Below are 13,622 nucleotides of genomic sequence, written 5' to 3'. Positions count from 1 at the left end.
AACTAAACACAAATAAATAATCAGCAGTATGTGTTCAAACAAGAAATGTGATCCTTTAACTTAATTGCTCTTTCACTGTTCTTTCTATGACCCAAAGTCAAACAGCCGTTGGGCTTCTGTGCATGCGTTAATGCTTTAGCTTTCTCACATTCCTCTGTAGAGTTTTTTTTTTTTTCAGTTTCTTCTGCAGACTCGCTCTGAAATACACGTTAACAAGCAGGGGTTGTGAGCAAATGATGTTTTCATTGTCGCTTAGTGGAGTTGCCTGGGATGGGAGTCAGACTCTGAGTCATGACAAATAATTCCTTCCATGTGTGATTGTGTTACTGCTGCAAGAGAGGGAGGAACCTGCAGGGCGGCGTTAAGAAATTAGAGGAGAGACTCGAGAGAATGACCATGACCTTCGTTCCTACGTTTGTGTTTATCGGTTAAAATAAAAGGGAAGATATTAGTTGCAAGTCATAGCAGTAAAAACTCTGGGGTCTGAAAGAGAAGTAGGTGGAGAGGAGAAGACCACAGAGCACAGAAAGTTTTAGAAGTCATACTTTTTTTTTCTGCTAAGAGCCAAAATGGTAAAACATATCGGCCATTTTACTTGTCTGCAGCTGGACCTGAGTTATAGAACACACAAAAAGGAGGGGGATTGAGAGAAGAAATGAAATAAAGGGCAGTGAGGAGCAGAAGGAAACACCGAGCAGAGGTCAAGGAGGGAATTTAATGTGATCACGTTTCGTGTCTTGAGGATATGAGGAGGAAAGGGAACAGCTCTGTTTCTGTGTTTTAGACATCACTTGGTATAGTGGAAACAAGTTCAGGCTTTGAGTGGCAGGATAAATGTCTGACACAGCATTCATTGAGCTCAGATAAATGCTTGGATGAAGGAGTATTGCAGTAATAGATCAATCTAGTAATTGGGATGTTATGAGAAGGATGTTTTATATATATATATATATATATATATCCTTCTCGTATACCGATGTGTAAATGAGCCGATCCATTTATCCTCCTATAGATTAGTGGGCTTTTGAAACTTGTGATGAGTTGGTCATCTGTAAATTGTTGCCTGACTCACAGCTCTCTAGAGTTTTCCCATTGTTACAGTTCATAAAGGCAGCTTTACAAATTGGAAAACACCTCATTGGTTTGACATTTGTTTCGGTTTTAGCTGTACATGTATCCCCAAAGCTGACCACAGCAAACAGGTTCTAGAGATTCAGTTTATTAGAGATGCTAAGTCGCACCAAATGACACAGAAACTGAATCTCTGAAAAAATAGGATCTGAGAAGGACTCACTTAAAGCAGATTAAGGGAAGGGAATTGGAATAGATGTAACCTTCAATAAAAAAAAAAACTTTCCTCAACACTTTACCTCAACTTACCAGACACGTACCAAGAACTTTACTAAAGCTTACTTTACTTTGTGTGCATCTAAAACTATCGTTAAGGTTAAAAAAAACAATTAGGCTTTGTTTTTTGTTTTTGTTCTTTAAGATTAAAGTCCTTTGTCCTTTACAAGAATAACTTTCTCAATTCAAAGGCAGAAGAAAATTTTTCAACAATAAAAACTGAAGTCCAGCTGATTTTGTTTTTAAACTATTTTAAATTTACCATGGCCTTGATGACTAACAGTCTTGCTGTTTAATAATGACACTAATGTGACACTACCAAATAAAATAAAACATTCTTTTCTGAGCCTACCCTGTATTTCCAGAAATACTCTCCTGACATTATGATTGAATTTATTTTGGTATAACGTAAGGTTAGTTTCCTGAAATTCATGTGATACCCAAACCTTTAACATACCTGTTACTGTTTTGGAATATATGTATTACGTTCCATGAACTTTTCAGATAAAGTCTTTATCTTTGAATCGCTATGCACTACTTTTCAAAACATACAGGGTACATTTATTAAACATGAGTGGTACTTCCAAACTGTTATTATAAGATATATAATTTAGTATTAACATAGTGTTATTAACATTGTGTTTCAGAATCTACGAAAATTATTTCTATAATGGTATTTTCCTAAAAAAAATTCTGGATACTTTTCTGGAACTTTCTGATTATTTTTAAGAACCAGGATGTATTTTGAGATGAGTAAAAAAATGTTATAGTCTGATATAAATCAATGGATGCTTTTTTGATATTGTTATTCATTTATAACTGATTGCTTTCCTGAAACATACCTGTTACTTTACCCAAAGGTGACTAGCAGGGTATTTTTAGGGAAGTAACCTCAGGAAGCAACAGGAATCAACCTGTTGTCATTCAAGCGGAAAACATTTTTTGAAAGAAATTTAAAACATTCCCCATTTTTGTAAACTGTTATTTTTCTTCTCTTCCTCTAATGCATTTTAACTTATTATCTTCTTGTCCCCATTTTATGGCTTCAGTCTCAGTATTTGGGATGCTTGTTCCTTCACTCCGGCTGGCCCCTCTGCCTCGGCGAGAAAGTGGTCGTTCAGCTCTCCACCTTGGACTGGAGGCTTCTGCGCAGTAATGACTTCTACCTGCAGGTGGTGCCCTTTTCTACGCGCTGCCCACGACTGGCCCTCAAATGCTTGGCCCCTGGGGGTCGTACGGTGCAAGAAATCTTGGTCCCGGAGTCACAGCATCCCCTGGTGTTCACCTCTGAGTGGCTCCATAGCATCAACAAAGAACGCGGTCACAAGAGAGAAGGTAAGCCTTACTTCTTATATGATCTTTTAAGTAATAAACAAAATAAGTTAGTTCAGTGAAAAGGTAAAACTCTACAATTATTGGTTTCTGGTAAGATTTAAAACAGCATAACTTTGACATAATATTTTCTGACCAAGATTTGGGTTAAAATTTAAGAGGACAGCTTAAGGTTCAAAAGAGTGCAATTTTTTTACAGTACAGACATTAGTAGTAGCCATTAAAAGTTTCCCCACTTTTCTCGATGGGCCCCTGGCTGGTTCTTAGCCAAGGGCTAAGCCAATGTAGCCAATGGCTACTACTGTAGCTGGTGTGCATCTGTATGTAGCTTGATACCATGGAATGGACTAAACATTGAGTCAAAACAAAGCACAAATATAAGTAAATTTGACAAAAGGATAAACAAACACAGTTTCCTGAGGATTATATGGTCTAAAGTAAATGAACATTTTTATTTTTTGTCATTTGTATGTACATTTGAATTAATATATAAATGCAAATAACTTCCTTCACTGTAATATGAGGATAAAATGTTTCTACATAATCCTGTTGGCAATGAGTATTACATTATTTTATCCTAAACACTAGCCTGTTCACGACTATGCCTGTTATGTGGATATCTCATAACTCAAGTCTATTCATCTTAGAACAGTTATCTTCTAAAGCCACTACTTCATTCATTTTAAATATTTTAAATTTCAATAATGCTTGTTCTTTAAGGAAAATGAATAATCTTTTTCCAGGCAATCACATCTACAATTTGTACAACTTAAGATATTGATCACAACAAAATTTGACTCAATAACCCAAGACACAAATGATAATTATATAAATGCACAATTGAGCCTGGTCGTTCACAACAGAATGGAGTCCAATTAATACACTAGCCATAATCTTTCTCATCTTAGGTTTGTATGCATTCATTGAGCCAAGCGAAGGAAAACCCTTATTCATTAGTCTGTGTTTGAAATGACTAAAACTAGCAAATGTTTGCTATTAGGACTCCTATAGCAGCATTAACATTTGAACCTTAACCATTGATGGCAATAATAATACTGCAAGAGATCGTGTTAACTACTAGAGGTGGAGCAAAAACAATAACAAGAATGGCCTTTAAGGCTGTTTGTCACAGTTGATGACTTATCAATCAACCAACCAACCAATAATTCAACCAACCAATCAATCAGCAAACTTTTCAATATGACTATAACATGATGATCTTTTTAAGTAATTAAGTAATTACCAGGGCATTTATCTTTCCCAATTAATCCTCACTCTTTCCTAGAATCTTAAACATGAAATAAGATTAAGTTGTTATTTAGCATGAAGTGGAATTACTGTTTTTATATGTAAAGAATAATCATGTCAGATTAATACAAACCTTAACTTCTGTCATTTTTACACAGTTGGAGGAGGACTCGACACCTGTCTGGTCAGTACATGTGATGGTGTAGTACGACTACCATGGAAGGAAGTTGTCTACCCAAAATTCCTTCACGACCCATCCGAGGAGCTTGGCATGGTTTCCAACAGACTTTCCAGTGAGGGGAGTAGCTTCCTGAGTGGGTGGGACGGCTCCTCCTCAGGAGACCCAGACACCTGGTCCTGGGATGAGGAAGAGGATGAAAGTCTCCCATCAAACAGCATGCACTCTGCTCCTGCTTTCAGACGAAGGCGCAGTGAAGATGGGCTGGGACGGACGGCAAGGCAACCTCACATGGATGGGGATTATGTGGAACTTTTGGAGCCCAGAGGGGGACCTGATGGGGGAGTTGATCCCAAGCAGAGGTACTTGGAGATGCATGGGATTAGTAAGACCAGAACATTGCCCTTATGCAGGAGAGGTAAGGCCATTAAACTTCGCAAAGGAAAGGCTTGGGGTTACGCAAAGACAGAAAGATCAGGAAGCTTTCGCGGTGCGTACAGTACCAAGGAGAAGAAAGTAAATCCAAAGGATGATATGCTATTGCCAATGCCTCCGATAACAATTGAAGGATCTGCCAGAGTAAGGCAGTCATATTCCTCCTCTGCTCATGACTCAGATGAAGGAGATAAAACAAATAGAGGCAGCAATAGTCTGGAAAACAACAGCCTATATTTTGATGGTCAGCTGAAAGAGAGGAGGCCTGGTGTGGGTAAGGAGAGAGAGAGCAACAGCTTCCCACAACCGTGCAGAGATGGACAACAAAATAAAGACTCTCAGAGCAGTGACAGCTTGGTAGTAAGTGAAATCTATGCTTTAAACCCTAAAAGTGGCCATGATGTTGAGGGCCAATCAGATCATGGTTCACAATCGGACTCTGTGTTTGAGGATGCTGATAAACCACTGAGTGGAGACAGCGATATTGTTACGCCAACGCCAGACACACCAGAGACACTATCTACTGAAGTTACTGAATGTAAAAATACATCAATTAGTCAGTCTAAAATGGGGAAGTCTCCAAAAACAAAGATCCTAGACGAAAGGTTTGAAGGAAGGACGGAAGACAGAGTGTGTCCTAGAGGAAAAGAAGTCAAAACGGCAGGATTCAGAGCGCCACGGTAAATACTATCTATTTTTTCTTATATATTGTATACTTTATTTGAATGCACACATGTACAATTTTGTGGTTTAGGAGGAAAAGGAAGGGGAAGGGTGCCAAAGGCAAGGCCAGGAATGGTGGCAAAACCCAAAAGGGTACAAAACTACAGGGTAAAAGTCCCCTACCAAGTCCCACAGCCAACTCTGCATTATCAGAGCTTCCAGTCCCAGAAGACAACAAGTCTAAGGAAACACAAAATACTGACAAACCTGATGGAGCGCCCAGAACTGTCACTAAAGGGATGAAAAACACAAGGAAAAGCAGCAAAGGTGAGGAAAATGTTCTAACTTTACATTATTTGACTCAGCCCGCAGATATTCTTACAGCAATGTTCCTGCTTTTCTCATATTCCAGTTGAGACAGAAAATGGATTGTTGCCTGTGTGCAATGGTCAGTCAGGCACATCTTTATTTAACCACTCAACTGAGGAGGCTGGATCACCAGAGACATGTACTGACCAAATAAACGGTGTTACCTCCAAAGATCCTCTGCTTCTGAGGGAACTGGTTACAGAATTACTCCAGTCGGGGAAGCTACAGCTGACAGGCAAGATTCTGTAGCTTACATCTATCCTGTTCATGTGTCAGGTTTGCATTTATCTCAAGTCTCATATGTAGAGGACAAAATTAAACCAATGGTAAAGTAAATGGTATGAATAAAAAACAAGCAGGACAGCATCCACTTATCATGTCATTGATCTTTGGTTGTGATCGCTTACCTTTATTTCTGCAGGTACTGTGGATAGATTAGGGCGAGCTCTGGTTTTCACAGATGCAGATGCTTCAGAGGAGGGGTTCTGCTCAGAGGAAATGGCACAGATTTTTTCCTGTTACCACCGAATAACTCGGTAAGCTTAAATAAAGTGTGATTTATGTTCTGATTTTGCTTTACACTGTTTCTGTTTAACAAAGTTTCTCGGAATAACAACAGTTACAAAGTAATCCACCTTTGACCACAATCATGGTAATGATGTGAAAGGGCATAAAATATAATCATTTTCTTGGCTTGGGGGAAAAATCCCATTGGATTATTTTTTAAACAAAAAAAAAATGAACCTAGAGAAGTTTTAAACATGCCCCTGCCCCACCCTGCCCCAGGGCAGAACAGAGCTGATTGTTTAAAATCTGTCCAATTTGATCCACGTATCAATTCAATTCAGTTTATTTATATAGTGCCAATTAACAACATATGTCATCTCAAGGCACTTTACAGTTCAGCAGATCATACAGTCAAATTGAATCAAAGTTTTCTATCTAAGGAAAGCGAGTTTATTGCATCGACTTATTGACTCGAATGCAATCTCTCACACTAAACATGCTTGTAGCGACAGCAGAGAGGAAAAACTCCCTTTTAACAGGAAGAAACCTCCAGCAGAACCAGGCTCAATTTAAGCGGCCATCTGCCAAGGCCGACTGGGATTCAAAGAGGCAGAAGCAGAGATACAAAAAGCAACTGTAAGCAACAGCCAGCTCCCATCTCAGAGAATCAGGAGAGCACATCCAGCCTGTAACAGTCAGAGAAACAGGACTACACTCAAAAACAAACAGGCCGATCTCAAACATCTATAAACAAAGGTGTTGATGGCAGCAGCACAGCTGATACTGCTCTCCAGGATGGTGTCACGGTCAAACAGGAACAGAGGAGGTGAAGCTAATATGAGAAAAAACAGAGAGAGTATAACGTTAGAGATTGAACCAACAATAGAGAATAGAGATGGAATGAAGCAGAATGATGAAATAGGGGTCCCTATGTCCTCCAGAAGTCTATCCCTATAGCAGGGAACGATTTTCGGCCTTGGCATTTTTCCATCTACACCCCAACAAACATCCCAACCTGGCAACAATGCACGTAAGACGGGGAATGTTAGACTTCAGATGCAAAACCCCATTATTGCACCGCAACATATTTTAGCTAAATATTTGATCATAATTTCGCCAAATATAAGAGGAACATCATATTTTCGTTTTAAGAAAGCATTTTGTTTTATTATAATTGAGTTTGTTGCAAGGATTTTACAGTTTGAAAATATAGAAAATTACAGCATAAGCCAACCGTCACAAGGATGTGCATGACAAGGAAGGGCGATATATACTGAATTTATCATTAAGGTAGTTAACATTGTATTACTTCTTGAGCTCCTTGAGTTATTTACTGTCACCGGTAGGTGCTTCGGCCAGAGTGTAAGTGTTGGGGCCGGCATTATGTAGGGAGGGCCGGCCCAGCAGATTACCATTAATTTTAGGAAAATTTCAATGAAGACCCAAGGAAAACTATTTTAACAGAACTTTTTCTTCACATTGAACGATATAAAGCAGAGAATCCTCGGATAAAATGCTTTATATTTAAAAATTGCTTGTAGTGATTTCCAAATACTTTGTGAAATTTTTTAATATTCATAAGAAATATGTTTATCAAAAGATTTTTTTAAAACTCCCAACTTAGTTTGTATGATATAAAAAAATTACTGGTTTCTATTATGTCACTGATTCAATTCTAATTACTTTCATTGATACAGTATTCTGCAAAATTCCATAATTATTCAACACCGTAGTTTAGAAAATGTTCAAGAAATTACCAGATTATATTGTCAAAGGTCAGGGTTTATGGTTTTGGAAATTGATAATTGGTCAAAGCAATTTAATCAGTATTTTAAATATTGACCAAAATTGTAACACCAACAGTAATCTGACAGGGAACTCACTAGAAATATTAACAGAAGACATTTCAGATCAAAAATATGTCCACATATCTTACTGAACCCCCTCCATTTTTCTTTTACTTGAAATAATAACTTTTTAATATTTTTCTATATATTCATTAATGCTGATTTCGAATTGTCTATTCATGTTAACAGTGAAACTGTTTTGTGAGGGAAACCTGAAATTTGATCTAACGTTCAAGTTTTTTACAGACCTCATTTAGAAAACCTACCTTTAGATTTGCAATTATCTCTGTGACCCCTTGTAGAAAAATAACAACATTTGTTTTTTCTCTAAAAAATGCTTTACCCATGTTTTAATCACCTTTATTTATTATTCCTCATCAGGCCTGAAGCCAAAGAAAAGGGGCTGACGGTGCTCATAGACAGCAGACGATCCCAACCATCCTCTCTTTGCCTCTCTGCACTTAAACGGTTCCAGGTGAGGCGAAGGAACAACAAAGTAGTTGTTAAGACAAATGTGCCAAATATTTGCTCGTGTGCTTAATTATACTGTAGATAGACTGAAAGAACAAACACAGGCTTTCTGTGTGTTCCAGGTCTTGGTTCCTGGGGGTCTTGGATCAGTCTTGGTTTTGGTGGAGGATCAGCAGGAGTCCCTTTCCTTAACAATAGAAGGAATCGAGGTGACCTCACACAGACAGCATGTGGAGGAGGAAGACTAACAGCTATACAGATATTTATATACTGTATAATATAACCAACTTAACTCTAAGGTCCAAACTTATATCTGTTTAACCAAAATAAAATGCTGTTTGCTGCTCATAAGAAGCTATTTATAACTAATTGCGTGAACCTTACTCCCTCTCTAACATAATCAAAATCAAGCTTTAGATTCTGCAGATATGATGATGTCAGATTCCCTTTGTTGGGGAATTAATTCACTATGATTTTGACCCTCTGTGTTGATCCTGCATTGCAACACTTTTCAAGCAGCTGCCTGAAGTTAGAGCTTTCATCTGTCAGTCAGCATTTTTTAAGCAAGCTTGCAGGGCAAAATTATCTGAGACATGTGGTTTGTATATAAGAGCTTGGCAGTTATGAAACGTTGCTTGTTAAAGTGACATCCCACCAAATGACGGTCACACTAAGCTTTCTTTGCATGATAACAGCCTGTTCATCTTTTCTTTCTTTACCTTTTGTATATTGCCTCTTTTTATAATTATCTGTTTTTCTTCTCAGACACACATGGTGCGTGGCACAGGAGTCCTTCAGCAGTATGTGGACAACCAGCAGCTTCCTAAAGGGCTGGATGGAGACTTCAGTCACAGCCACTCAGACTGGCTGGCCTTCAGACTGGTAGAAATCCTGTTTGCTTCTTCTGTTTAGATAAAAAAGCGTCTCTGTTGTCAGTGCTAGATCCAAGCAGTCACTGTGATTACTGAATTTAGTGTGGAGTGGAGTGATCATGAGGAAATCAGACTGGAAACATTACCTCTGGGGTTTAACAATTACTGACAGACATGGTTTTGAGCCAATCGGGGAGGTTTAATCAAACTTCCCGAAAAACACAACGGTTATGGCATGCTTTTTTATTCTAAGAAACAAAAATATATTTTAGGTATTGGCTAAAAAAAAAGGTTTTATATAATCAATGAATATGGGGGGAAAAAAAACTGGAAAAAGAAGTCTTGGAATGAGTCCATATTATTGATTCCAGCCCTCACTTTTTTCTTTTCTGAAAGTTCTTAAATGTTCCCAGTCATTTTATATGCCTATAAAAAAAATAAATAAATAAAAAAAATAAAAAAAAACATTTGATCACAATAAAATAAAGCAATATACACCAAGTATCTGTCCTGATCGTGTCTGGATAGTCCTTCTTCATCCTAAATAGAACCCCAGCGGGGTATCAAAAGTATCAAAAAGCCTGAATAGAGCCCAGCCAGCCTGTAATCCCTCACAGTAAAGCAGCGGCTTGGTATGATCAAAGACCAACTGGTGTTGGTGAAAATAACAATTTACAGCAAATCTAAGAGGCACGTAACAGAACATCAAGGAGAATAAAAACTCCAAACCATAACAAACGCAAACATGGACACAACATTAAGGTTCGACCCAATCAATCAATCTCAGTCAATCAATCAATTCATAAATCAATTAATTTTTTTGTTCTTAAAATTGTAGCAACTAAGATGGCATTGTTATTAGTATTCTCACAGTATTAATGAGGATGTTTATTCACATTAATTAACTCTGCAAATACAGAACGTCTCGGCAGCTTCAGCAAACACCAACATTCATACTGTATTCCCAGCACTATTCCAGTCTTATGCTAACTGAGATGCTAACTGGCTAACCGTTAGCTACCTGTGCACATGTGTTTTGCTCGGTGGGTAGGGACCTTAGACTTTAGTCGTTTTGCATACACAGAGTGTATACAAAAGGACATTTCGTTCTGTACAACTCTCATGACATTTCCATTTCTTAAAGTGCAACAGCGCACTTTGGAAACTGGTGGTGTCTATTGTTAATGTAAATAAACACAAAGAGCTTCGTTTAATAACAGAATGAGCAAAAAAAGTTACAGCTATAAGTCAACAGGACAGGAATCTTTCAGAAAAAATAAAACTTTGTATGCAAAGAGAGTGTTACTATCATAGGAATTGAAAAAAAAAAAAAGAAAATTATTGTGGCTATACCTTTAAGGTTATTATTGCTGTGCTAGGCAGCAAAATATCTTATGCAAATACATATTTGTTGACATCCTTTTTTCAAAACAGTGTAGAAATGTCAACAATTTAACATTTTCTTTTCAATGTTATCTGCAATGTACAAACATCAAGATTTGGAAAAATTTGCCTTCTTTATATTACAATATGTAACCGGAAATCATTTATCTGCCACATGTTATGATGGCAGAAAATGTATAACTTAACTGCCCACCTGTAGATCTGCCCCTGCTGGTTATATATTTTAAAGGTGGAATAAAAAATCAATAGACCTTAACATTTCCCCCAGTTTGTGCCTCAGTTTGGATAAAAAACCTTTATGTAGTTTTCCTTTTTTTGTTTCCTCCTTATGATAAAACTAATTTAGTTAAATGAGTCCAACTGAACTGACTGAATTGGTTCTGTGAAGTTTTGAATTCCTTCATGTTATATGAAGCTACGAGGAGGGTGAGGGTGAGAGAGCAAGCTGAAGAGAGGAATGGAAAGATAACAGGAAGGTGTGAAAGTCTGCCCTGCAGTGGATGTTGAAGTCACTAATTCCACTTGTGCCTTTGCTTATTTCCAAACAGAGGTTGGAGAAACTGACCGAGCACTGTGAGAGCGCCCTCTCTCTGCTCAGAGAAGCACTGCAGTCAATGGAGACAGAAGAGATGCCAAACAACATTAAGGTAAACTGCTGCCAATCTTCCAGCAGATGCTGTGTGTCCTTTCCTGCCCACTGTTTATCTAATCGTTAAAACTTGATGGATGAGTTCTGCAGTAGCTGAACTAATGGTTTTTCTTCAGGCTATTCCTCAGAGCATTGACAAACACCGACAGCTCATGGCGAGTGTCCTGGCTGACCAACGCTTAACAGAGCTGCAGCAGAGGGGCGGAGCCTGGCTAGCAGGACTGAATAACTGTTCGTCTGGACTGGCACAGAGGTCACCTGACTGCAGGTACCAGACACCTGAATCCACCTGTAGCTGTAGATTCAGTTCTTTTCATCTGGCTGGCTGGCCTACACAGGTAGCATCACCCTGTGGGAAAGTGTTTTCCTTGGTAGGAACAGGGACAATGACAAAGGGGTGAATGGGTCTTAATCCAGAAAATTTGAAAAAAAAACCAAAACATCTTTGAATGGAATGTTTTACTTTAAAATTTGCTGCAGTTTGGGAATGACCAACTGGCCTAATCATACCCTGACAAGAATGGAAACAGACGTTTACAAAAACATATAATTTAATGTTTTTAACTTTGCTTCAGTTTATTTTAAGACGGAGGAAGGGAAAACTATTTCCATATCAGCAGCATTAAGAGTCTGGCCTCTAAGCCAAGGCCCTTTGCACATAAAGTTTGCATGTTCTAGTATGTGTGAGTTCTTCCTGACGGAGCTTGACACCAGCCACCCACAACCACGCCCTGACCGGTGGATGATGGATGTACTGATAGCAAAACAGGAAGGAATGTAATGAGTGACAGTACCTTTACATGAGTCATATGATTTGTAAATTCAATGGACATTTATACACTGTGTCAATAGTATATCTGTGGGGTTTTTTAAGTTGCACCAGGCCTTCTTGACTGTATTTGCATGCTGTCAAGTCTTTGAACACAAGTCATTTCAAACTATGCATGAAAAAAACAATCAGATAACAAACCAACCACTGTTTGTTAGTGCTGGCGTTACCACTCAGCTAATGATGTGTCCTCGTTCAGTGGTTAGTGGCTGAGCCACATCATCTCCCTACCCCCTCCGACACACACTATGAGCACAGTCGTCCCTTCAAAATAGAACAAGTTAAAGGGGAAGTACCAAAGCTGAGTCAGACTCTCATTTTCTTACTTCTCATTTGAGTTGGGTTGTACATGTCCTTGTAAGTAAAGTGCTGTGAATAAGTATTTAAAGCCTCACAGATTTCTCCGGGTTTGAATACATAAATATTTCTGAAGTGTAAACAAGAAAATCCACAAAAGCTGTGCAAATCAATTCTGTTAAAGTAATCACCACTGTTGTTGAAATATGGATTAACAATAAATAGCCACACAGTTCAATTTATTTTGCTAATAAAAGGCGTGATTACTTTTAGACCTGTAGAATTAATCTAACTCAAACGGAACTCTACTGAAATCATCAAATGGCTTAAACTATAAAAAGAGAAAGCAAACTAAGATAAAAGAAAAAGCTCCAAGTCTATTTAAAGGCTTTGAAGGTTTAAACTACAAGAAGAGCTTTGAGTTTTGAAAGTCCTCTTTGGTCACCATACCGTTTTAATCTACTGATTTTGTATTTCCTGAGGTACTTTTTTTGCTAGACAAAAAATCCTAGTCTGTGTAAAGTCCCAGACAGTTAAAAAATTCAGCTACATGAATGAAGCTAGCAGGGAACAAGCAAACAGAAAAGTATGGCGAGGAATTACCAAAGCTTGACATGTGGGCCAACCAATAGTTAAAATCCCAAGAGCTCCAAGCCAAAAGAAAATAATTCAATAAACCTTTAGTTCTATGTTTGATTTATTTAGATTGAAAAAGTTGAAAGAGTTCATGCTGCCCGAAGAATCAAGAGATAATGCTTGATTACTAGCACACGTTTTTGAAACCCCAACAGGTTTTTTACCATTGAGTGGTTACACCTGTCTGTCATTTTGATTGAGCAAATTAGATTGTCTAGAATAAAGTAAATAAAATTTACAAAAGCAGATAGAAAAAAAGTGCAGAAATAATGGAAATAAGATTTAAATATGGACCATGAGATTTTCTTTTGTGCTTGAACAGGGCTGCTCTCGCTGCCACTGCTCAGCTGTACGACAGCGTTGACGACGCCCTCCATCAGCTCGTCCAGGTTTCCAACCGGAGAGGCCGGGATCTGGAAGCACTGGGACGACTGGCAGGGCTGGTGGACAAACTGGAAAAGGTTTGTGTGTGTTTTTAAGAAACTTTCAGAAGCAAACATTTCAAAGGTTAAAGGAATAGTACACCCAAAACATGATT

The 13,622-nt window shown here is 38.2% G+C and overlaps 1 protein-coding gene across 1 annotated transcript in view; it reads left to right on the top strand.

Moving 5' to 3' along the window:
• LOC107102120 (pleckstrin homology domain-containing family G member 4B-like) overlaps positions 1-13,622 on the top strand; it is a 60,385-nt gene that overhangs the window by 21,009 nt on the left and 25,754 nt on the right. Inside the window, exons 4-14 of the mRNA XM_015401300.1 lie at positions 2,397-2,682; positions 4,086-5,220; positions 5,295-5,530; positions 5,616-5,807; positions 5,994-6,108; positions 8,308-8,401; positions 8,520-8,606; positions 9,163-9,279; positions 11,222-11,320; positions 11,439-11,590; positions 13,407-13,545. Of these exons, the coding sequence (XP_015256786.1) occupies positions 2,397-2,682; positions 4,086-5,220; positions 5,295-5,530; positions 5,616-5,807; positions 5,994-6,108; positions 8,308-8,401; positions 8,520-8,606; positions 9,163-9,279; positions 11,222-11,320; positions 11,439-11,590; positions 13,407-13,545 (2,652 nt within the window). The remainder of the gene's footprint in view (positions 1-2,396; positions 2,683-4,085; positions 5,221-5,294; positions 5,531-5,615; positions 5,808-5,993; positions 6,109-8,307; positions 8,402-8,519; positions 8,607-9,162; positions 9,280-11,221; positions 11,321-11,438; positions 11,591-13,406; positions 13,546-13,622) is intronic.

The sequence above is a fragment of the Cyprinodon variegatus genome, unplaced genomic scaffold (genome assembly GCF_000732505.1).
Source record: "Cyprinodon variegatus isolate N-32 unplaced genomic scaffold, C_variegatus-1.0 Scaffold1206, whole genome shotgun sequence".
In the NCBI taxonomy this organism is placed as follows: Eukaryota; Metazoa; Chordata; class Actinopteri; order Cyprinodontiformes; family Cyprinodontidae; genus Cyprinodon; species Cyprinodon variegatus.
Note: the sequence above shows the minus strand (reverse complement) of the source record. Positions and strands in the feature narration are given on the sequence as shown.